We start from the raw sequence: 26,187 nt of genomic DNA, 5'->3' as shown, positions 1-26,187 counted from the left end.
ATAAATTAAAATTATTGTATTTTATAACTTTAAAAATAAATGTTATCTTAAAAGTAACTGCTTTAGGTTTTATTTATTTATTTATTAATGTAATTCTATCGGAAGATTAATTCGAATAGTATGTATCTTCAGTTTGTAGTTTGAATTTAAAACAAGGCACGTAAAATCCAATGTAAATGTTAATAATAAATAATATTTTTATGATAAAATTTAAAATAATGCTATTTATAAAATAATAATGCATAATAGCTTAATGTCCAAAATACTTGTATTTGATACAATTATATTTTACATAAAAAAACAATAGCAAAGTGTCATGTCTTTGCTCTTTGTCCACAATTTCATTTGCATTTTGCAACGCTCGCGCCAACTGCCAAAAAGCAGTAATTTTACTTATCGTCGCCATTCTCCTTTTCTCAGGAAATTGTTGCAGGTTTTTTTAGTTTTAGGCAAATAATTTCAAATTTAAGGTAAGGATAGAACAATGTTACGGCATGATTGATAGGATTGAACCTATTCAAAATGATTTTTTTGTCTTCCGCACGTGTGGCTTCCAAAGCCGGTACCTACCTACCATTAAACAATTTGTAATTCTGATAAAATAATGCAAAAATATATTTTATTGGTTACCATACATTTGTGTTCATATGCTATTTTTAAAATTAAATAGGTAAAAAGCTTAATAATTAGAATAATTTCAAATTTGTGGGTAGAGTAAAATGTTGAATGTGCACAAAGGACCTTCCTACCTCCAATTTTTTATCTTTAACAAATTGTTTTAGTTTCAGATCATGGATGATGAATGGGACGATGCTTGTGATGTTGTAAGTAATACATATTCATTAATTTTACGATATGTCATTAAATCAAAAATCTTATTGGACTTGTGCAAGTGAAAGTCATACAAACTTATATTTGCAAATAAACACATTATCTAAATTTTACTAGGTTGTGCCGCCGCCACCAACAAGACAATACACAAAGTCTTATGATGATGTTGACGAAGGTCACAGCTTGTCGCAGGGAAGAGGTTTTACATCATTCATAGAAGATGAAGTAAATGGTAAATTCATAGACACTAAAAATATCTTGATAATAATATTATTTTAAGTTATAACAAATTTATTATAATCAATTTATTACCTACATAAATTATTAATTACTGCACTATGTTATATCAGTTAATTTTAATTTAAATTATGTACTTTGCTTACTATTTTATTCTTATGAATACATGACAAGCTTATATTGAAAGTTATGCATTTGTTCTTCGCTACATTTGCAAGAAAACATATCGCTGAGATATTATGGATTAAAAAGTCCCAAATTCATATTTGATATAAAAATGATTAATTAGCTTCTCTCTCAATATTATAGCATTACTAAACATGTAAAATGTATACTATAAGAAAAAAAAATGTTGTGTGGTTTTATGAAACCACGGTAAAAGTGAAACTTAGGCACAAAATTATCGTATTTGTAAAGTTGTAAAGTTTGAGACAATGTAATAAAAGTTTCACTTTAATTATTTTTTAAAGATTTCGACAAAAATGGGTTCGGTGAGCGACGAGGCCGTGGAGGCCGAGGTGGCGGCAGAGGGCGCGGGGGACGCGGAGGTCGGGGGGGCTTCAGGGAACGGGGAGACTATGAATCCAATGGTGAGTCTTTGTTTACCCAGCTTTCCAGCAGTGGCTTCAACAGCTTTTTTTAAAATATAAAAAAACGAGATTTCCGCCCGCGGCTTCGCCCGCGTTTTCAAAGGAAAACCTGCATTGTTCCCGTTCCCGTGGAATTTCCGGGATAAAACCTATCCTATATGTTAATCCAAGTTACCCTCTATTGTAATCGGTTCAGTAGTTTTTATGTGAAAGAGTAACAAACATCCATACATCCATACTTACAAACTTTCGCCTTTATAATAGTATTAAGATATTAAGATAAGCTTGTATACTTCAGATATCTGCCGTCCTTTAACTAGAAAGCCGTTAAGCCCACGAAGTGAGTTTCGAGTAAATGGCAAAAAACACGGAAATCGTTATTTCTTAAAAATTATGACACTAAGAATAATTATTGTGAGATACATCGATCGAAATTTAATTATATTATATATAAATAATAGTTTTTACCCAGAAACTGTTATAATTTATTTTTAAATTCAATTTTTCTCGTTTAGTTCAGCATATAATCTGAAAATTTTAACTATTTACTGGACAAGACGGCCGTTAACATACCATAGCGACTTTTTAGCTAAGTAATTTAGTATTTTTATTTTCATTTTGTGATTTTTTTTTTATTTAGTAATAAAATGCTTACCTAAAACGTCGTTAAGCTACTATAACTACTTTTAAGCTATGACTTTCGCTTTAATTTAAATTTCAAAAACTTAATAATCAACGTTTAAGGGCTTTTAGATGCTTTTGTACTATGATTCTATATAGTTGTACTAAATTTTAATCTTACTAATGTTAAAAATTTGCTGCTGTCTGAGGCTTTGCTCTCGAGAATTACATCCTCTAGGTCAACCAATGGAAAGGAAAAGGATCAAAAGCTTTTAGGTTTAAGTATTAAGGATTTAAACACTATCTAAATTAATGGTTTTTGCGTCTGTTTGTGGGTACATAATATAGAACCACAAACAATGTAAACATAAATCGTTTCCTGAAAAAAAAAATTAAGACTTGTGCAAGAGGTTTTTAAAAAAAACACCCTGGTTTCAATAGGGCTTCAAGCTCTTACATGTGGGATGCTCTTAATAAATAATGTAGAACCGCTTATCAAATGATTAGAAGACTCTTTGTCTTTCATCCACATTTAGAAAATATAATATACCAGAATATGTGGAAAATAGCAGGAGGTAGAAAACTTTTTATTTGCTACCATGTAAAAAAATACAAATCTTAATAATCTAATATAAATAAAAGAAAAAATAGCAATAGTGGCAAAATGGTCTCCCGTGGGCGGGTCAAAGGTAGTGTACTCATAACAATTTTTGTATTACCATCTCTAGTACATTGCTTGACAGTCGATTACTTATTCCACCCAAGGGGTAAATTACATAATTAATAAATCGTTTTAAAAATTAAATACATAGTATAGATGTCTATGCCTATGTCTTCTTTCTCGGTTACAGAGACAAATCAGAGTCTAAACAGAGAAGTACGATTGAAAGTTCGCACTGTCGTGACCATTACCTACCAAATTTTCGTAACTTTGACTTGTTATATTTTCCGTAATTTAGCTGCTAGATTGTTTAAAACTTAGTAAACTTGATCAGAAATAATACGTCTTGTAAAAGAAAATCAAAAGCAATCGGTACTCTGCTTGGGGGCGACATTATTTCATCATCACTCTCATCCCCAAAACTGATGCATCACCAGAATCGGATAGCTGCCTTTTAGCTAAAAAATGAGGGTTAGCTGCTTTGTAGCTAAGCAAAAAAGTGTTATTAGAATTTGTCCTAAATAAAATTACTTAACTAAAAAAGCGTTAAGGGCGAGTAACTGCAAATAAGGTAAGGATTTCCATTGGAATAGTTATATGAAAGCTTATCATAAAGCAGTTATAGTCCTTTTGCGTCCCTATAGTTAAGTATAATCTGATAACGTACTTTTAGTCAAGTAAAAAGCTAAAAAATAATTATTAAATCTGGCGGTTAAGGTACTTTAAAGGAAATTTAGCGAAGTAGTGTTGGTTAGACGCTTTCAAGTTATGGAATTGCTGAAAATTGTGTTATTTAACGGCTTACAATATTTTCATATCTCTATAACTATTAATGCTAGAGAAATGATTCTTAGACAGAAAGATAGAGAATTTTGAACTCTGTCACCCTACATTTAAAACTGAAAATTGACCATTTGTTGGTTAACGGCTTTTTAGTTAAAGGACGGCAGATATTGAAACACTACATATTTAAAAAAAAATTTAAAAGATTTAACTCGTTTGCATTATTTTAAGGGTAGACGGTGGGAAGAAAAATTTTGTTTTATTCTTTGTATGTAGCACATTTACATATTCTTGCCCTTTGGTTTGCATCTAAGACAACCCTCTTATTGCAAATGCAAGGCAAATAGCGAGTGCAATGTTAATATAATATGCATAGGTAGTTATTATACGCACAAAGAGAGGAGGAGAGATGGCCTGTGCCGCAATACCACATGAACATAATCAAGTTGATTTTGCAACCTCATACATTTCAATCCAGTCTTTTGTAACATGATAAGATAACATAAACAATAATACAGATACAGTCTAAATATGGACTCATTTCTTGGTAGTAGAGATGCTTTACAGCTCTTAAGTGTTAATCAATATGTGCGCTTTCACTGAACCATTCTAAATTATAATGAGATTTCGTAATAAATAATTTTTTTTTTTATAGAGTTTGCACTTATAACTTATTTAAATGAGCACTTATTATATTTCTTATTTTTATAAGTTACTAGAAGTACATACTTACTCAAGCAATATCTTTAAAAGAATTCTAGCCATTGCCAATATGCTTGTTATAATGTTTTACGTATTAGTTTTATTTCTATTATAACATAATGCTTGTACTTTATAACTAATAATACAAAATTATGTATAAAAAGTCCTTGTGTTTTGTATTGTAATATTTGAAGCACTTTCAATATAAATGGTTTCAAATTAACATTCATTGCAATGTAGAAAATTATAATGTGTTTTGAAGTGTTTCAAGATGACAGGGTCCATAAATTACTCTTATGGGAGTGTTTAGTTTGTTTAGAATTTATGGCACTTCACATGTTTTGTTTAAAGAGCTTTTTTTATTAACAAATACAGAAAAAGGTCTTAGGTTCAACTTTTTGTTACCAAAAATGGTTGCGTTTTGTTACATTCTATTGTATAAAAAAGGAAACATCAATTTACATTTTACAATTATTATTTGTATATATTTAGAAAGTACATTTACATTGTTTCATGTATACTGCTTTAATGGGAAAAAATTACTGCTTTGGTCTTTTTACTTGTATGAAAATCCTTCTGGCAGGATTAACTTTTAACTAAAAAAAATTACTTTCACTACCTATACTTACATATAATTATTGATTCAAGTAGATAATAACAGTATGTCTATAGTGTTATGTTTAACCAATTCATGTTCAGAACGCGTCAATCGTCGCGCTTGTCTTCGTTAATTTTTATTTTAAACTAGCTTTCCGCCCGCGGCTTCGCCCGCTTTGTCTAAAACATGATAAATTATATACTAAAACCTTCCTCTTGAATCACTCTATCTATTAAAACACACCGCATCAAAATTCGTTGCGTAGTTTTAAAGATTTAAGCATACAAAGGGACAGAGAAAGCGACTTTGTTTTATACTATGTAGTAGTGATTTTCAAATGTGTGTCACTCAATGAACATATAATATACAATACATATATATCAGAATTATACAATGTATGTACATAATATTCTTTTTTTATAAGTGCCCGTGCAAAGACAGGGCAGCTAACAATAAATCTTCATGTAAACATTTGCTGCTTTAAAAACAATAATGAATTGAAATATTATCTGTGTTCAAATTACAACTTTTGATTGCAAAGTGATATTTGATGACATTCAGAGAATCATAACTACATGAATTTAGTGTTATTTAAGTAAAACAAATTTTCAATATTTAAAACTTAAAGATATTCTTAAAAAAATATTTTGTCTTAACTCAAACAGAAATAGAAGCAATTCTTTAACAACACCAAAAAAATACATAAATTTTCGTAACAAGTACAATTCTAAAACATATTATGTATACAAACAGCCATAGGCTCAGACCAATAAAAAAGTATAGACGGAACATTGCGCTCCTACAAGTGAGGCACGTAATATGAAGACGATTCGGAAATATGAAGACGGCTGTGCGGTAGTCTGCAGCGAGTAAGCGAGCGCGCATGACGTAGTAAACAATACCTAATAATTGCGAAATTATGCCGTCCTGTGTTGTAAAGTGTTGCAAAAACAATTCCTGTTTTAAAAATAAAGCTTCTGGGATAACTTTTCACAAATAAGTAACCTATTTGCTGTATATTTTAAACAAAATCGTAAAAATACTAGACATACTTTCTCGGAACACGCCATTGTGTCAGTGTTGCAAGTTAAAAACATTATTTTTTTCCCAAAAGTAAGGGAAATCGTAATTTTTTACGAATACTAAGTACTTTACAAAGTAAGCAAAATTACTACATTACAAAAAACTGTCACAACATAAAGGGCATTAAATTATCATTAATATATTTTTGTTTTTTATAGGCATTTGGATTTTTTTTATGAGAAGTGTGTATAAAAGCGAAATATCATGTCTTTCTGAAGACAGAAGCTAGAGCATACATGGTTCGCATTATTGTCATTCATTTATCCATTCACGTATAAAATGTTGTGTGTTTTCTTAAATTAGATTTTTTTTTCATAATTGTATTTAAAATGAAAATAAATACCTAACTGTCATTAAAAGAAATTATCTTTCATTTCATACACCCAAGACAAATACATAATAAATTAATAATACACAACAATACTACATACTAATAACACTTTTCACTAAAGTATATCTCTCGCACTTGGGAGTCGCATCGCAACGCTTGCAACATTTTTCTCTAGCACACATGCGCAAATCTACGATGTCTTACACCAAGTTACGCACACAAAGCCGAGACTAGTCCTCACTTATTTCGCCCCGATTGTTTGCGACAGCTCCGTCTATACTTTTTTATTGGTCTGAGGCCATAGGTATATGTTAACAGAATTCTTAGCGAACCTTCAATAAAATAAGGGTAGATAAATAGAATTAAGCTTTTTTTTTTGTAAAATAGGCGATTACAACGATAGAGGCGATCGGGATAGAGGGGATCGCGAGGAACGCGGTGAGCGCGGGCGCGGTCGGGGCAGAGGCCGCGGGGGCGGAGGCCGAGGTGGTGGCCGGGGTAGTGGGGACGAAGCACCCGAAGGTGACGAGGAGAAGAAAGCGCCCGTGACTTACGTGCCGCCGGAGCCAACGGAGAACGAGCAGGAGATCTTTGGCAGCACCATCAGCTCGGGCATCAACTTTGACAAGTTCGACTGTATTGCCGTTAAGGTACTGTCAACTTGCTAAACAAATTTGAAGTATTTAACACCAATTCAAATAAAAAGAAACATCCTTCAATTTTAAAGATCATATCAATGTGTATTCCTATACTTTGTGTTATGATCGATTGACATTACGGTTGATTGATATTGAATAAATTTTTATTTTTTGCGTTTCCTTGATTGATTCATTTTATGCATACTAAAAATGACTGCAATTCATAAATTAATGTGCTTGTTTGATACATAGGTAACTGGTGAAAATCCTCCAAGGCCTATTGATAGCTTTGAGACTGCCAACTTGAGGAAATATGTATTAGACAATATCCTCAAGTCGGGATACAGAAAGCCGACGCCGATTCAAAAGCACGCCATTCCCATCATCATGGATGGCAGAGATTTGATGGGATGTGCTCAAACTGGGTCTGGAAAAACGGTAATATACACATTTTATATTCATATAATGAAAGATTCAATTTTTGAAGACTAAAATAATTCGTTTATGTTTTGTTTTTCAGGCTGCTTTCCTGCTTCCCATTATTAACACATTGCTACAAGATAATCGTGAATTAGTTGTTGGAGAAGACAGATGCGCTCAACCACAGGTAATAAAACCTGAATTTTTTAAATATATTATTTTGAACTGCTTAATTAATACTGAGTTGTATGTTTTTCTATAAAACTTTACACAACAATTTTTGTTAAAAGTTTATAATGATGAACTAATTGTTATTCTTCTGTGCAGGTTATAATAGTATCGCCAACAAGAGAACTTACACTGCAAATATTCAATGAAGCTAGAAAGTTCTCGTATGGGTCCATTATAAAAGTAGCCGTCGCATATGGTGGTACAGCAGTCCGCCATCAAGGTGACCAAATCTCTGTAAGTATTTATTTGGTTATTTTTCGTGACTTAGAGATGTCAAATTTATATTCGATCTTTATAATCTGTGTATGTGTGTGTGTGTAAGTTTAAATATTTTTATATATTAATATGGAAAAATTTGATGTACAAAATTAGCTGTACGGCTCTATACTGAAAACACATGTTCTTTTTTATTATTTTTCAGTAGTATCTTATCCAAACCTTCTAATACATAGGTCATGAACTACTATGTTATCAAGTCGTCAATCCTCAATATTAAAAACATTATTATTTAATAAACGATATATTAGATGCAGTATGCTTAATTTTGGTATGAATTTAACCTTTTCCCCATTTCTTGTCACAACAGAAAGGCTGTCACATCCTAGTAGCGACGCCGGGCCGTTTGCACGACTTTGTCGATCGCAACCGCATCTCTTTTGAGAGCGTTCGTTTCGTGGTACTCGATGAAGCGGATCGTATGCTCGATATGGGTTTCATTCCGTCCGTGGAGAAAATGATGGATCACGCCAGTATGGTGCCTAGCGTGAGTATATTATAAAAAAAAAATTTTGGTTATGTCGTAAATATAGAAAATTGTCTAATCTCTTAATTATTATGTAGCAAAAATGTATATTTTTATCCTTTTCCTACCTTCTAAGTTATCTTGAATAACAAAATAGTGTGGCAAAAATTTTGAAATGTTTATGAGAATTATCATTACATAAACATTTGCAATTTTTTGTTTAAAGATTTGAGTTGTTTAAGTAATCAAATTATATTTTAATTCTAATGTAACATAAACATCCCTGTATTGTATTATTATGTGTCTTTCTAAAACACACAGCGTTGGTGAAGAAAGCTGTCTATGAATCCTATATATCTCTATGAAAAAGGGTCACCTTACCGAATATCAATGGATCTTTCACCTCACTAGCAAGAGCGCGTCCCTAATATGTCATCTGTCATCGCCAATTTGACATCACCTTTGAAGCGCTGTCATCTGCCTCTGCCGGCATAGCGTTTATGAATTCGTGCGCAATAACATCGCGCAGAATATAATTAGTATTTATCTCTAGTAAAAGTGATCAGATTAAGTTACTTTTACCTGAATAAAACACATAAAGCGTTAAATTTTAGTAGTAATTGGTTTAGGAACGGAATTAGTTCCAATATGAAACACAAAAGACCACGTTGTCGGAAGAAAATTCGAAAACCGGTGCTTTGGTATGTATAATAGTGGCGGGAACTCTTTTTCGTCCTCGGAGGACGAGAGAAGCAATGGTTCGTCACTGCCCAAGAGACCGGGAGACGAGAAATTCCGTAAGTACAATCAGACTTGTCATAACATGTCCGTACTCGTGCATAGAATTCCATGCAACACGTGGCATACATATTTTCACAGTATTTGACACAAATACATCAATATTTAGATGTAGGTAATTAATAATAAAACACAATACATGCCTATAGTGAGATCGCTATATTATCATCGGGTTTATTTATCATACACAGGCACATTGGTTACTGTGTCAAGTATTGCTTTTAACCAGAATTGTGAGATATCGTTAGGCTACCTAGGTAGAAGGTACTTAGGTTTATGGAATCGACCGTGATCCCCTATGACTAACGAGCCCCAGCAGCAGGTAGTGAGGTATCTCAATCACTTAGACCATTCAGTTGTAACTACCTCAACAAAAGTGAGTACCTACTACTTAGTGCCCACTACTACACAATTAGTTCAAAACAATTAAGAGGTACTTATATTTTAGATAGGTACAAAACCTGTCTGTCACAATATTCTAAGAGAGGAAATTGTTAATTTTAACTATTATAATATAATTTCAATATCTATCATGTATCAAGCATGTCACATATAGATTTTACATTACTTAAGATATGATATAGAATGTATAATGTGAACAACGGTCTCACAAAATTTTCAGTATGAGGGACTGATTACTACAAGTTGAGATTACCTAGTTTATGGTAAATAATTCTTAACATAAAGAGCGTGTTTTCATAGTCAATTGATACCAGAATAAGCTTTGATTCTATGGGTACTTATTTGAATAAGTATTGAAAAATCATAAGAAATAGACATTGCATATTAGGAGATGTAGATATGTTTATATACGTTATCATCATCAAGGACCCATATTTACCATGTCCTCGAACAGTTGAATGATATCATTCTTGCTTATAATGTTACCGATGATAATGATGTTTATCTAGTTCCTTTCTTACTTAAGTGAAAGAGCTTGCCTTAAAATTAACACTCAGGCGTGATAAAATTTTTATAATATCAACAGTAAAGTAACCAAAATCTTTGTATTTTTTATTTGTATCTTCTACAAAAATATGTACTGAAAATATGTACAAGGCGTCCTTAGCCATGATTAGCTTAGTATGGTTATGCTGAAAGTACTGAGTGTCCAGAAAGACACAGAAAAATATATGCCATACTTACATTCAGATATGCTTCTGGCAATAAGAGCTGATGGCTCCGCCAGGTTGATATTCAATCTGAGACACCTAAACACCTAGGTATTAACCAGGTAATTTTGATACATATCACAGGTTATAACGGTAATTAAATTTTTACAAAGCCAGGATTGGCTTGTAAAATTAGACATCATTGGTAACAGTAATGAGATTCTTCCAAGGCCAGGATTGGCTTGTACAATCAGGCATCATTGGCCTATTTTCTGCCTGCATATTGCAGCCATTTCAAATGGTCGCGGAGACCCTACAAGCTAGAGGTGCCCTCTTTCTGTTTTATTTAAGCTATTAAGTTTGGTCTATTGAGACCGTTACAAAATTAACTTCACAGGTCTTGTAGACTGTGAGGATTTTGGAAAAGCTTGATTGGCACTACAGCCACATAAAGTCCATTGCCTTCTGGTTTAGTTGGACAATTATCTTTTGGGTCTACCATGACTAATCCAATTTAACTTCACAGGTCGCGGAGACCATGGAGGTTTTGGTAAAGCCTGATGGGCAGAACTATTCCAATTCAACTTCACAGGTCGCGAAGACCAGGGAGATATTGGTAAAGCTTGATTGGCACTCCAATCACAAAAAGGGCCACAGCCCTCTGATTTAGTTAGACTATCAGGATTATTCTAATAATTTAACTTCACAGGTCTCGGAGACCATGGAGATTTTAGTAAAGCCACAGAATGAGCCACAGCCTTCTAGTTAGACAATTATCTTTTTGTCTACAAGGATTGTTCCAATTAACTTTACAGGTCCCGGAGACCATAGAGATTTTGGGAAAGCAGGTTTGGCACATCAATTACAAAATGTACATTGTAAACCTGTACTTGTGCCTCATGTGTGATAGTATAGAAATGTCTGTGTTATTGCTAGTCCCAAAAGCTTCAAAGATAGAGCATACTGTGGTAGTCATTAAGAGGACCATGTCTTGCACTAAATAAGAGTTGCAGACAGTTCTAGACATCTAACACTGAGAGGACTGTACAGTTGTCGCCTCCAGGTATTTCTCTAGAGTTTCGCGCACAGCAGACCAAGAGAGAAAGGCTTTCCCTCTACATGCTACACAAGACTTACGAGCTGTGGAAAAGACAACATACACAGAGATGTCATAGTCTTTGTAAAAGAACAAGTTTGTCACTTCCTAACTACAGATACCGCGGATGCGGGCTGAGTAGGACATCTGAACAGTACTTACCTGTCAGAGAAATGGAGAGGGAAGCAGGGGACTTGGCCTTAGAATTTCTGACTTATATGTAGTGTACCATAGGTATGCAATAAAAATGCTTCTGAGTAGATTGAAAGGGGCGCACATCCTGTAGCCCAAGCAACCAATCAGACTTTGGTCGCCCACATACAAAGGTTGCTAATTCTCTTAGCCCTCACAACTGAGTAACTGTACCTAGATGAGAAGTTGAGAATAACTCTTGGCACGCTTCCAGGACGCCTAAATGGCTTGTGATTTAGATTGCCTCTCAAGAAATCTACCTGTACCGGAGTGGCTTCTCCTACCTTGTACAACAGGAAATATATTTCGGAGGCTCCTGATATGGTCCATTCCGCTATCCAAAGAGGTGCTTTAGTGCCAGGGCATATTTGCCAAAGCCTGCTTCGAATTAGGCGACATCTGCAGTCGTTGATGGAGCTGACGCCTAGGCTGAATATTCCCTTCCAAGGATAATCCTCCAAGTGTACTAGCGCACCTCGCACCTCGGGACCCGGGCAGAGACATAGCACCCAAGGGTGGCTTATGGTTAATATAATAAATAATAATAATATACGGGCATTTCTCCGCAACTCGATGTCAAGCGCCTAAAGATGGCTTATGGTTATTGACTATTATGGTTATATATGGTTATTGACCCGGAAGTCAGGAGCACTCAGACCATTGGTGAATGGCCTTACCCCCCAACTGCTCAGTCAGAAAAGGGGGGGGGGGGGGGAGAAAAAAGCCCATTGTAGAGCAAAGGGAAAGAGCAGTTAGATAGTGGTGCCCCTCCACAGTGCCAACATATGATCCTCCAAGCAGGAGGTGACTTTCATAATGCAAAAAAAAAAAAAAAATAGAAGAATGTATGTAATCTAGTACACAGAGATTCTATTTAGCTAATTTAATTAAATTAATTAATTTTAATTAGCCTAGGTCTATCATAAGCAAGCTGACCCTATTCTCTCAGGAGCTCTTATGCTATTACTGGGGTCAGGCCGAGAAGCTCATGACATGAACATGACTTCTGAAGATCTCAAAATAGAGTTTTTTATCGCAGCAAAATAAGATTATAACCTGACCTGAATTTGGATATAAAATGGATACAACAACATATTATCCATCAGGGGTCGGTTGTGAGGACAACCAGACACATAAATATGCCCAGTGACCCATGTGGAAGGGTTGGTTCAAGTAACAAAGGACTGATTTTCAGTCTTAAAAGTAGATAATTGATTCTTATCTATAGAGGGGCGGACCCTTTAAGCTTGCAACACAAACCTTTATGTCTGGCTAGATTAGGTCCTTCCAGATCTTAAAGACAGTAGCAACCCTGTCCAGCAGTGGCTTCAAGAAGGTAGTAAGGGCACCAACCTGTTGAGGCAATGGAAGGACCATACAGTCCTTTATAAAGTTTTACTGTCAATCAGTCAATTTAGCCAGTGCCAGTGAGTCTGGTTTACTTTAAGGTAACCTTAAACTGTTTAATTAATTATTTAATTAATTGTAATTGATTTAAGATCCAAGTAATGATCAATGTGTAACAAACATGCTTAAAGCTTAAGGTACAGTTGTGTTAACATTGGTATTATAGTTATTTTATATACAGATGTTATTTACTGTAGTATTTAGCCTTAGAGGCTCCATTGTTTATCCTTGATAACATTGATCTTCCTTTGAGTTATAATTTTTAAAATGTTATTTTTATCTTATTATTTGAACTTTGATTTGTTTCAAAGATACAGAGAAATAATAAATCAGTTCTTAGGTTCTAAGACTTAGTTCATTAGTATTGGCTTATGATTATCTGAGGAGAATAATTTAAAATTTAGAGGATATATGGTTAGTTCTTACATGAAAGAAAAACAATTTTTGTTGTTGCTACATAACCCCCTTGTATTGTTTTTAGAATTTAAAATATAACTTTATTTTACAATACAAGAGGTTCATTTAACATTCTGAAAGGAATGAAATTTAAGTTGTTAATACTCTTAGGTATTACAATATTAACAAGATAATTTATTTTCAACATAGCGTTTGTATGTCTTTCTTCACCAGCAGATATCAAACACATCTTCACCAACGCTGTGTGTTTTAGAAAGACACATAATATTGATGTTTTGCATTAAAACAAAACATGTATTATGTGTCGAATAAAACACACAGCGTTGCAGTTTACTGCTTGCTGATGAAGATGCTATGCCGGCAGAGGCAGATGACAGCGCTTCAAAGGTGATGTCAAATTGGCGATGACAGATGACATATTAGGGACGCGCTCTTGCTAGTGAGGTGAAAGATCCATTGATATTCGGTAAGGTGACCCTTTTTCATAGAGATATATAGGATTCATAGACAGCTTTCTTCACCAACGCTGTGTGTTTTATTCGACACATAATACATGTTTTGTTTTAATGCAAAACATCAATATTAAGGCATCACATAAGCCATAATTCGCCTATACAGGGTGTCCCACTATTGGTATACTAAGCTGAAAGGGGGTTATAGTTTTGCATACGCTGAGTTCGTAAAAAATACTTATAAAATTCCAGGCGCATTTTTTTTCAAATAGATGAATTCTTAAAACTCTGTGTACACCCATAACAAGCAACCCGCCCAACTTTGCCACCCGCACGTGAGCTATCGTTTAAGATTATGTTTTCATAGACAAAATGCTCACATAATTAGAAGAAAACATGGATTTTAAGGAAAAATTTAGCAAAAAAATTTTGGCGTAAAGTTGTTTCAGTATTTTTTACGTGATCAGTGTATGCAAAACTACAAGTCCCTTCGCGCTTAGTATACCAATAGTGGGACACCCTGTATAGTAATTTTGTATATTAATAAACATATATTTTCAGGATAAACGCCAAACGCTCATGTTCTCGGCGACATTCCCGGAAGACATACAACACTTGGCGGGGCGTTTCCTCAACAATTACCTGTTCGTGGCGGTCGGTGTAGTCGGCGGTGCTAGTACAGATGTCGAACAGATATTCCATCAAGTTGCTAAATACGAGAAACAGACTATGCTCAAGAAACTCGTGGAAGACAATGGTAAGATTAGTCATTTATCGTAGTATGGATTGGTTTCTGTATACACATGGATAGTTTGATTTAGGTGTGAAGATTTGAATGTGTGACTCGTAGAATTGTTTCAATATGAGTTAAATTCGTGTCATGACGTCACGTCATGGAGTAAGGCGACGATTTTGGTATCTTTGAATCTTACCAAAAAAAAAAAGTTTCACTTCTGACACGTGTTCTCGGCACACACGCTCTATTTTAATTAAAATTTTTCCATTAAATAATCTTACCTATTCACGAAGTTTACAATCGCTACATAGTATAGAACAAAGCCGCTTTTTCTGTCCCTATGTCCCTATGTAAGCTTAAATATTTAAAACTACGCAACGGATTTTGATGCGGTTTTTTGTAATAGATAGAGTGATTCAGGAGGAAGGTTTTAATATATAATTTATTAGGTTTTAGACAAAGCGGGTGAAGCCGCGGGCGAAAAGCTAGTAAACAATATATTAAAACCACACGTTACTTTCAGATGGCAAGCGTATACTAGTGTTTGTGGAAACGAAACGCACGGCGGACTTCATTGCGTCACTAATGTCGGAACAACAGATGCTGACGTCATCGATCCACGGTGATCGCATGCAAAAGGAGCGGGAAGAGGCGCTGTACAACTTTAAGAGCGGCCGCCATTGTATATTGGTGGCTACCGCTGTTGCTGCTAGGGGATTGGGTAAAGTTATAATCCTACTAATATTATAAAGGCGAAAGTAACTCTGTCTGTCTGTTACTCAATCACGTCTAAACTACTTAACCAATTTGCATGAAATTTGGTATAGAGATATTTTGATACCCGAGAAAGGACATAGGCTACTTTTTACCCCGGGAAATAGGATAGGTTTTGTCCCGAAAATCCTACGGGAATCGGAACTATGCGGGTTTTTCTTTGACTGCGCGGGCAAAGCTGCGGGTGGAAAGCTAGTCTATATATATAAAAGAAAGTCGTGTTAGTTACTCCACTTATAACTCAAAAACGGCTGAACCGATTTAGCTGAAAATTGGCAGGGAGGTAGTTTAGAACCAGGAGAAGGACATAGAATACTCAATATGTACCACGGGCGAAGCCGGGGCGGACCACTAGTAATTTATAGATGGCAAATGAAAATATGTCGAGATAGAATATATGTTATGAAGAACTCAGCTTTTTGCATAGACTTATGTGGGAAAAACACTGGTGATTTTGAAATTATCTTGATTACTTGAAAGTAGTATTGACAAATGTTTTGTTCCCTTTTTCCAGTCCATGTTTACTTGTAAAACACCAGATAAGTACTAATTATCATAAAAAAATTTGCTAATATGCGAATACTTCTATGTGAAATACGAATATAATAAGAACATAGTTAATACCACACTTTGTCTCATTATTATTTTTCAATCCTTGGTTAAACTTATTCGTCGAATAACGTAAAAAACTACCATTTCAAAATGTATTCTTATTGCCCGCAATTGACAGTTTACAGGTGACATTTTAATATTATCTTGTAATACTTTATTGGACAGATAAGTTTTAACCAGGGATTGAAAAATTGGCCCTAAATAGTTTCCGTTTATCCCCAACAGATATTAAGAACGTGGATATAGTTGTAAACTATGACCTACCAAAAAGCATAGATGAGTACGTGCATCGCATTGGTCGTACGGGACGTGTTGGGAACCGAGGCAAGGCTGTATCATTCTTTGATGACGAAAAGGTAAATTATTCTTTACATATTATGTTGAAATTGACATTTATTGTTTTATGGCATTCAAATGCTTTATAAATATAAATTTACTTATAAAGAATAGAAAAAAAAATTCGATCACGGCATCCGCCCCGGAATGGCGCGAAAGGATGCGGTTTCGAGTCCCGCCTCGTGATCGATTTTTTTCTATTCTTTATAAATTTATATTCTTTACATAATTAGATCAATAGAATTACAGATAGATTATTAATCAACATGTATTGAATATAAAATGAAATGTGAACATATTTCTTGTACATAGAATATTTTAGAACAAACATATTTTTGTGTAGCGTCAAGTAAAGAAGGTATCTTTGGAAAATGTATTTTGTTATATTGTATTGCCAGTGAAATTCATTATCGTTAATGAAATACGAATATGAGGCTTTGTAGCGACAATTTTTTTTTTGTACCTACATGATTTAATAATGAAAGAAGCTAAGAACTAAAAAAATACGTGTGGCACTCGGGGACTGCCGCGGTAAAGCTATTGCATGCTATGCCTTCAAGCCACAACTCCGAGCTCGTCGGAGTGGGGAGCGTGAGGTTTTTCGTTACTAAATTTCTGGATTCGGTCCCCGCGCTCAAGGCCCGCGATAGAAGCTTTGCAATAGCACAGCCCGGACACTCCATACAAAATTATCGTTTTGACAGTCACACTGTAGAGACTGCAAATGTGTGTGTTAACGCTTTATGGTTGGCACATTTGTGACTAACGTAAAAAAAAAAATTCGCGTTTTTCTGATGAAATACATCCGTAAACAGCACAATATCTAACCATTTTCTACGAAAAACGATAATCAAAAATCCAAAATAATAAAATTACTTTAAGTCAATTTGATTAATGTTGTCAATCTTCATTGCGTATCGTCCCTGTAGAAAAATATGGACCATTTTTAGACTGATCGCGCGGGGTGAGGTAAGTGTTTAATTTTGGCGGGAGGCGGAGAGTGTCCGTTCTGTAGCGTTTAGCTACTATTATGTATTCTGTGGCAATAGCTTAAAAATAACAATTGAATAACACTCGCGTGCACACAGGACGCGGCGCTAGTAGCAGATCTATCAAAGATTCTACGGCAAGCGGAACAACCGGTGCCCGACTTCCTGCAAGGTGGCGGACCTGCCACCTACAAGAGCAATAAATACGGCGGCAGTGATATCCGAGTGAGTACACTATTGCATTAATACTTGAAAACGTAGTGATAAATATAAAATTAGTATAAGTATGTATATCAATCTGTCATCTTCTGTAGCATACAAGAAGCTTATATCTAATACACTGGAGATTTCAGTATGAACATTAACTTGTAACAAAAAAATATGACGTTGAATGACGCCTGTATGTTTTTTTATCCCTTTCACACCTAACTAACTACCTAAGTGTGAAAGGGATAAAATAATTAATGTCGAATTAAACAATTGGTTAGAGATACTTGAAAAAGGGATTAGTATGAAGCATACTTCAACGTGATGCTGTGTAGATGAACAAAAAATTATAAGCGCAATTTGGAATCATTCAAACAAATTGCAAACAGATTTCTATTCTTAAATTGCACAAACTATAAAATTTAAAGAATACTGCTACATAGTAATAATAATAATATGTAACTGATAAATTATTATCTTATATTATATCCGCTTATAAGTCGTCATAATATGTAGGCGACATAATACATTTTATTATAAAGTTATCACTTTTTAACGTATTATTTGTTTTCAATGCAAACAATAGAGGTCAACGGCCGATAATGAGGTACAAATATGTTTTAAATTATGTGCAAACTCCTATTCAAAATTTATTTTCCCCTTTAATTTCTAATTTTTAATAATAGTATCAATATATACTTTTTAAATCTAATGTTTGCTTTATATTGATCATGGCATGCTTGATTTTGTGTTGATTCTTGATTGCGTTTATGTATTTTTATTTCAGGATTACTTATTTTTGTTTAATTATCTAGTGCATACTTTCTTTGTATTTTGCATGTCCTTAGAAGTGATATACTTAAAGTTAAAACCTGCAATCCCAGTTAATTTATTATCAATATACTTACGTAGTGATGTATGATGTCATTTATAATTAAAATTTTTAAATGAAAAAAAAAATAAAATAGAATTAGAAATTGCTAATATGTAGTAATAAAAAAATGCATTTCACACAATACAAATACATGCAACAAAGCGTATAGAGCTTAGGATTAACAGGCTTTAGCCGTGAGTCAATTAATATTTAATTAATCGGTAAAGTTAGAAGGACTTTTTAATAAACATAATACAGTATATTTATTTTATATATTAAAATTAGTATGCATTATGCAAATAGTTATTATAATTGAATTATAAATGAGAAGAGTTTATGTTTATTGAATTAATCTGCATATTTTACACATCACCAATACAATGAATAAAAATATCGTGACTAAACCATGGCATGTCCATGAACTAAAAATAATGTTGGCATGTGATATTTGCAAACTCACACTAGTGGATTATGTCTTAATCGGTAATTGTAGATTATCCCTAGTTTGAAAAAAATATGGCTTTATTCGCTTTCAGCCCGCGATTACACAAGCATAATGTAGTAAGAGGAAATTCTTTAGGAATTAGTAATGGCGCGGTAGTGCATCCCAGAAGTAGATAGATAGATAATTCTTTATTGCACACACACAAGATTTACAATAAACACAGAAAAAGACAAATAGATGCAAGTATGTACAAATGGCGGCCTAATCGCTAGGCAGCGATCTCTTCCAGACTACCATTAATATTAACAAGGAAGTAGACTGTATATAGGCACTTTACGTCATAACTATCTCCAGACACAAAAATCGTACAAGCCGACGGTCCCGGGTTCGATCCCCGGTCAGGGCAAATATTTGTGTGATGAACTCAATTATTTGTTCTTGGGTCTGGGTGTTATCTATATATGTATTTATTAAATATTATATTTATCGTCGCCTAGTACCCACAATACAAGCCTTAATTGAGCTTACTGTGGGACTAGGTCGATTTGTGTAATAATGTCCTTTATTTATTTATTTATTTGTAATAATTGTTTCCAGAACTTCAACAACGTGAGCGCGCCCGTAGAGACTGGTCAGGAACCAGACGAGGAGTGGTAATGGCGCGTTATTGTTATAACGCGAATCATGTAAAAAGAACGCTGGGTGAAAGTGATGGGGTGTGTTTTGGCATGTATCGAGTTTAGCACGAAAGTTATTTGCTGCTTATTTTATTTTTGAAGTAGGCTCTCGAGTCGTGGCTTCGCAACTACATATTTGTTATTCTTATACCACCTCATAACACCAAATAGACCAATAAATCGCTAGTGCGCAGCTTAACCGTCAGCGTTCTTTTTACATGACGCGACCTGTACACTATCCGGTGATTTTATCTGTGCAACGTGTGGTGCATTACAAATGTGGTGCTTGAGCTACAAATTTGTCTAATTGTGAACATTCTACTCGATATTACTCAAGACTGCAACTACTGTGACAAGTATTCTTAGTTATAAGCTAATCGTTAAGTTTTAACCACCAACATCAAACTGCACAAGTCCATTGATTGTGATACACACCATATGTTGTACTTATTAGCATAGAAGACCTTTTTTTTTCTCGTTTTTGTTTATTTTTTAAGTTTGTTAAGAGTGATTTTAAGTTTCCATTATAGGCATTAAAACTTATTGTTAAAATTAGCAGAGCATGGCGATTATTGTATCTGTGATGTGTTGAAATTGCTCATTTTGAATTTATTGATATTTCAAAAATGTCATCATTGTGTTTGTTGCCGTGAATCTCATAGACACGCAAATAAAATACCTGCTTTTAATGTCCCGCAGCGAACTATAAGTGATTTAAAGCTGTTTTAAAAATATATATTTAGATTATCATTAAATAGCGTACATAAACTTATCCTAACATCCTTAGAGTACAATGGGCCACACTTTCGCTTGTTAGCGATTTCTTCCATACAACCCACACATGTACAAATATAAACAAAATCATAGGTTTTATATAATATAGACTGTGATGATTACTATAAGTAGATTTGTCAAACGCCTAAAGTTTGATTGACTTAGAAGACCCCAGTGTGTCTGCATTAAAATTAAAACAAAATATAGCTTAATTCGTCTTTTCGCATGTGCGCGTAACTTGATAATAATTAGTATCATAAAAGTAAGAATAATACCTAGTTTATAGTGATTACACTTCTTTATAAGCGTACAAACCCAACACACTTATACAATATTGCACTAAGATATATTTTTCATTATTCATCTTTCACCATATGTACAAAGAATCGCGTTAAAATATTTTGTATTTAAATTTAAAATAAATAAACTAGTAATACATCAAGTTACTCACACATGCATATTTACCTGAAAATGTCAAAAGTATAGGTAAGCCACTTCAATGGCAGGTATTACCTATGTAATAGTCAGCCCCTTTTCTGTTAGTACAAAATATATGTGTACATGTTATTACCAATAATTGACTAAGACACAAGTATATATAATTGATAAGATATAGATTTAAGATATTTTTCTGTTTTGAGAGAATACTTTAATAAAAGTACGAATTATGAATTTTGTTTTTTTTTTGTAATGCTTGATCCACCCAATTTCTATCCTACTAATATGTATTATAAATGCGAAAGTTTGTGAGGATGTGTGTGTTTGTTACTCTTTCACGCAAATACTACTGAACCGATTACAATGAAACTTAGCACACATGTAGAGGGTAACTTGGATTAACACATAGGATAGGTGTTATCCCGGAAATCCCACAGGAACGGGAACTATGCGGGTTTTCTTTTGAAAAAGCGGGCGGAAATTTAGTGACCCATAAATGAAAGGCGTTAGTTTATTTATAACAGTTTATTGTAAAATTAAATTATATCTATCACAGCGCAATAATAAGTACAAAAATACTACATATTTCCTAAATAACGTTATCCATTTATATTATCAATCTGAAGTTCCACTCAAGTTATCAGGTACATAACATTTGTCGAGACATACTTATCAATTAATAGTAGCCCTTAATAAAAAAGTGATAATACTTGAGAATAGAAAAATAATATTACATAAGTGAATCAAAAATAATCACTTGAATAAAATTGTTTTACAATATCAATTATACGTATGTTATAACACTAACTTTTCGTTTGTAATGCTTTAAATATGTATTTATTAGTCTTGGTATATATTCTCTCCTCAGCACCATATGATATCGGTACACTAAATATAATTTAAGTTCTAGAGGTGCAATTCTCTATTGTCATAATTGCCGCTTGGTTAGGCATCTGTAAGAAATAATAATGAATATGAGTGATAATAAATTGGTAAAAAAACAATAATTGTATTGAGAATTGGTATGGTATAAAAACATTCAATTAAGGCTTTAGCATTAAACACATAACATTAATAACTAACTTTAATTTAACATTTACCTGGAGAATCGAACGTGTTGTACGTAATTCCTGTCGCTCGCCAATGGAAGTATTGAACGAACCTAAAAAAAATATTTAAAATTTGAATATTTTTTTTAATTAATCGTAAATAAAAAAAAATATTTCAAAATATTGAAATAAATATTATAAATGCGAAAGTAACTCTGTCTGTCTGTCTGTTACTCAATCACGCCTTAACTACTGAATCAATTTGCATGAAATTTGGTATAGAGATATTTTGATACCCGAGAAAGGACATAGGATAGGTTTTATCCCGGAAATCCCACGGGAACGGGAACTATGCGGGTTTTTCTTTGACTGCGCGGGCGATGCCGCGGGTGGAAAGCTAGTATTGAAATAAATCGGACCAAATAGTTTCATTTTATCTTAAATTATTAGGTCTTAGAAGTACCAAGGTAGGTTCCTAATTTGAAAGATTTTATTGTGAATTATTAAAATGGATTCTAGTTCAATATGATTTCATTTATGTACTTATCTTATAATTTTTTGGAAGGCCATTAATACAGTCATTTTGATAATAAAGTTTTAAGTGGCCTTAAAGTCTTAAGCGTTATTTTAAAATTAAAATCGATTGATCGATCGTCGATCTAAATCCATAATTGTTTAACTTAGATTATAATCGATTTTTATCAAAATTAAAAATAAATATAACTTACCCTAACATGATGATACTTGCTGTCACAAGAACTATACTCAAAATGTATATAGCTCCAGGTAGTGTGGCCACAGTCATAGCATACACTGTATTGTATACTAATGGAACAGCCAACGGAGCAAAACTCTCAAAAGCGCATAATATTGCGAATATTTTCGCCACATCTTCTCTTGGAAGCGTTTTGCTTATAAAAGATCTCAACAGCGCACTTGATAGCCCTTTGAATATTGAAATAAAGGAACCTAAAACAAGGTATATTAAATAAATTAAGCTGTCGGAAACTAAAATGTATCCCCCTACCATACCCTCAAACTTCCTTACTTACCCAAGTACATAAACATCCAGTCGACGGCTAGAATTTTCAAGACGTACTCAATTATGCTGGTCGATAAACCAAATATGGTGAAGGTAATATCGCCCAGTCGTAGTAACTTTTGTACAACCATAACTCCGAGGAATCCTCCCACAAAAGAAATAGATGTACTGACGGCTGAATATCTCGTGTAGTCTTGCAAGGACCATTGCAATTGTTGCCTCGTGAACAAATATTCCAATGTCCTTGTCCCATACATAATGGACACCAGAAGAAACTTTGCCATCGCTATTAATATAATTTGCTTCCTCCCGTTGTTTGGTCGTCGTTTGAAAGATTCTCTGAACATATCCTTTACGTGTAAAAGGTCTAATACCCTGGTGAATCCACCCTGAAACATTCACTTATTTAAACTCAAGGAAGCTGGAAGAAGTATCAGCTCGGCATGTAACATACGAAAATGAAATTTCTAAATACGAAAAAATAAATAAAAATCGATCCATAGAGATAGATTTTACCTGTAATGCACCATTTAATGACTCCTTAATAAAAATATTTGTAAACGCATAAGCGAACACATTCAACGAAGCTGCTAATAATAAGAGATACACATTTCCTATGGACAATATCAAGTATGAACTTAATAATGATCCAATTACTGCACCCGAAGTTGTCGTGGCGTCAATCATAGTCATTCTGAAAATTCATTTTGCAATAAGTAAAAAAACCTATGATACAGTTATAATTCATTACATTGCGTAGGATTAATGCTATCGATTCTAATATGCACATGAAAGCAATAAAAAGTGTTTAAGTACCTTAGCGATATGTTTTCCTTAGAAGTTATATCGCTAACATAGCAATATGCTCCCGTAAACAATACTACGAAACCACCAGTAATGGAAAATGGTATCATTGTGATAATGTACCACCAAGGTCCCAGATTATCCAATAAACCGAATAGGACGAGTAGCATACTCGATATTGATGAACCTAAAATAAAGAAGACCTTTAAATTAATTATATTATTCTCTAACTTCATACGGGAGTATTTTACATTGACGATGCCAATTACATACTTTAATTATTGCATCTTGCATCCTATAAACATTAATATTCTCTATATGTAATTAAGTAAACCTATCTATAATTTACACGTGCGAACAGTCTACCCCCTTCTGTATTCCCGCACGTGTATGACTTAAATACCTTTAAAAAGAGAGCCTACATCCATCTTCGACAGCCGGTAACAGCCTCACAAAGGTAACTTTGTGAGTGCTCATGGGCGGTGGTGTCACTTCATTAGGTGATCCACCTGCTCAGTTACCTGCTCTTATATATACATATATAAAAAAAATACTGATTTGCTTATGAGTAGCCTACATTGTGCGTGAGGGTGTCGTATTTTCATAGGTAGGTACCTACCTAAAATAGCCCAAGCCATTAACGGTTTCCGTCCATACGTATCAGACCAGGCGCCAAGGAAAAATGATAGAAGTGCAGGAACAACTGCTTCGATAATCATATTCACTGTGTTTACGAATGTAGCATATTTTTGGACCTCGGCCTCAAGGTGGCTTGTCTCGTTGTTTTTTATAGGAGATAGGTATGGTCTGCATTCTGCCTCTGTGTGGTTGAGAGCGTGTACACAAGTGCGGTAAAGTAATATATTACTTACTGCAGCACCTGTAATTATATAAAATTGATGGTGAAGCAATTACATAGGTAACTACCTAGGTACTTAATTAAAAAAAATATGCACATTTTTCTCAATTTTTCCGCTAGGTATGGTAGATATTATGTGTTTAGTCTTAGAACATATTATAACAGTTTTCTCTATAACAAATAAACCTGTTTTCAAGTCATTATAACTAAGTACATAAGAATTACAGTACATAGGAACTTAAGAATTTATTTAGATTATACCTATTACATAACTTGATACTTATACGATTTCCCGAAAATAATAATCCTTGATTATTTATCTTCATTTGATTAAAGGAATGTGAATAGGTACAGGAACCAATATTTCCTAGTATATTTTATCGTAGATCAAGGGCAATAATAATTTTTTATTTCTAAAAATACATAATATTTACAATATTAAATTTAGCGGCACTCAGAACTAGGTATCTCAAAATCTACCCAAGAACACATAGATCATAGAAATTATCTATCGCTAAGAGATTATCTCTATCACAATCTCTATCGATTAATAAGGTCCAATATTCATTAGCAAAAGATAATTGCCGTTCACTCACAATTCAGAGAAAGATAAAAAATAAGACATTTTTAAAGAAACACACATACAACAAATGTCATGAATAAATTTTAAAATTATAAAAATAAATAAAAAATGTAGGTATATTACTGGTGAGTGCAGTAGACACTATGTACAGAAACAGCGACAATTCAATAGTGTTGCTTATAGATCTCTTCGCTGTCTTCACATTCACTTCCACAGTTCTATCTTCTTGACCCGACATTTTAGCACCTCTTCTCTTAACTTTCAATAAAAATAAACGTTTTTTATAAATTCCAATGCTTTTATATCTAATAGAATTACTCACAGGGGAAATTCTAAAATAAAACGCCTCTACATCTTTGATGATATAGGTACGTCGCATTCACACTGTATCAGCGATAAGTTTTATCGTACAATGAGTAACAGCCATCCATACTAAAAGCTGTGCCCATGACTCACTTGTCTATCTGTTACATTATAACATATTACGCGGGCAGCGGAACAATTTTCAACGCCATGTCGTGTTCGACAACAACATAAATAAAAAACATACATCTTTTGTTTGATCCACGGGCATTCATTGCAATAAAACATGCTAGGTTTGGGTACGAGACGGGCTCCCGTGGAGTTTATATTATTTTTTGCTTGGTTTACGCGCACGTTTTTGAACCTAATTAAATAGTCCATGGCGTGAAGTAGTTAAGGGTCTTCAAAATGTAGTATGTACAATTAGTAGCCCCATTCATTTGGTAGGTAGGTACATAATAAGAAAAAATACATAAAGGTATTCATCCGTAAAAATAATTTAAAAAGTAACGTCGTTGTTTACCAACCTAAATTGTAATTTCTTAATTCTTAGTAAGTACCAAATAACATCGTTTGGTGACCCGTCCGATTAGGGCCCTTCTGGCCTCCTCCACTCAAGCGACAGCCCAAGCCGAGGTTCGAGATCCCCGTCAAGGGGAGACGCCCTTGTGCATGTCGCTACCAGGGTGAACCTTCAGTTCACCCCCGCGTCCGCGTTAAAATGTAGAAGCCCTTCTGGCTAA

At 33.9% G+C, this 26,187-nt stretch overlaps 2 protein-coding genes across 3 annotated transcripts; one reads left to right on the top strand and one right to left on the bottom strand.

Moving 5' to 3' along the window:
- Positions 1 to 327: 327 nt before the first annotated feature.
- vas (ATP-dependent RNA helicase vasa) lies at positions 328 to 21,038 on the top strand. Its single transcript, XM_090110682.1, has 14 exons — positions 328 to 470; positions 783 to 824; positions 949 to 1,063; positions 1,539 to 1,658; positions 6,825 to 7,087; positions 7,328 to 7,513; positions 7,596 to 7,682; positions 7,823 to 7,960; positions 8,313 to 8,489; positions 14,504 to 14,699; positions 15,202 to 15,399; positions 16,290 to 16,420; positions 17,489 to 17,614; positions 19,513 to 21,038. Exons 2-14 carry the CDS (start codon positions 792 to 794, stop codon positions 19,570 to 19,572), a joined length of 1,830 nt encoding a protein of 609 aa, XP_089966808.1. The 5' UTR covers positions 328 to 470; positions 783 to 791; the 3' UTR covers positions 19,573 to 21,038.
- Positions 21,039 to 21,313: 275 nt separating this feature from the next.
- Positions 21,314 to 26,187, bottom strand: LOC149901854 (putative peptidoglycan muropeptide transporter SLC46). 2 transcript variants are annotated; one of them, XM_090110827.1, is made up of 8 exons: positions 25,265 to 25,652; positions 24,319 to 24,579; positions 23,712 to 23,886; positions 23,412 to 23,589; positions 22,906 to 23,284; positions 22,582 to 22,822; positions 21,905 to 21,966; positions 21,314 to 21,757 (listed from the first exon to the last, which is right to left on the bottom strand). In XM_090110827.1, the coding sequence occupies exons 1-8, from the start codon at positions 25,518 to 25,520 to the stop codon at positions 21,750 to 21,752; spliced, it is 1,560 nt and encodes a 519-aa protein (XP_089966953.1). In that variant the 5' UTR covers positions 25,521 to 25,652; the 3' UTR covers positions 21,314 to 21,749. The 2 variants fall into 2 exon arrangements, with proteins under 2 accessions (XP_089966953.1, XP_089966954.1); XM_090110828.1 differs by lacking the exon at positions 25,265 to 25,652 and adding an exon at positions 25,972 to 26,187 and having other exon boundaries at positions 21,315 to 21,757.

This window comes from Colias eurytheme, chromosome 16 (genome assembly GCF_061535395.1).
Source record: "Colias eurytheme isolate Ceu_HAF_F1 chromosome 16, ilColEury1 Martin Lab GWU primary, whole genome shotgun sequence".
NCBI lineage: Eukaryota > Metazoa > Arthropoda > Insecta > Lepidoptera > Pieridae > Colias > Colias eurytheme.
The sequence above is the reverse complement of the archived record's forward strand: the minus strand, read 5'-3'. Positions and strand labels throughout refer to the sequence as shown.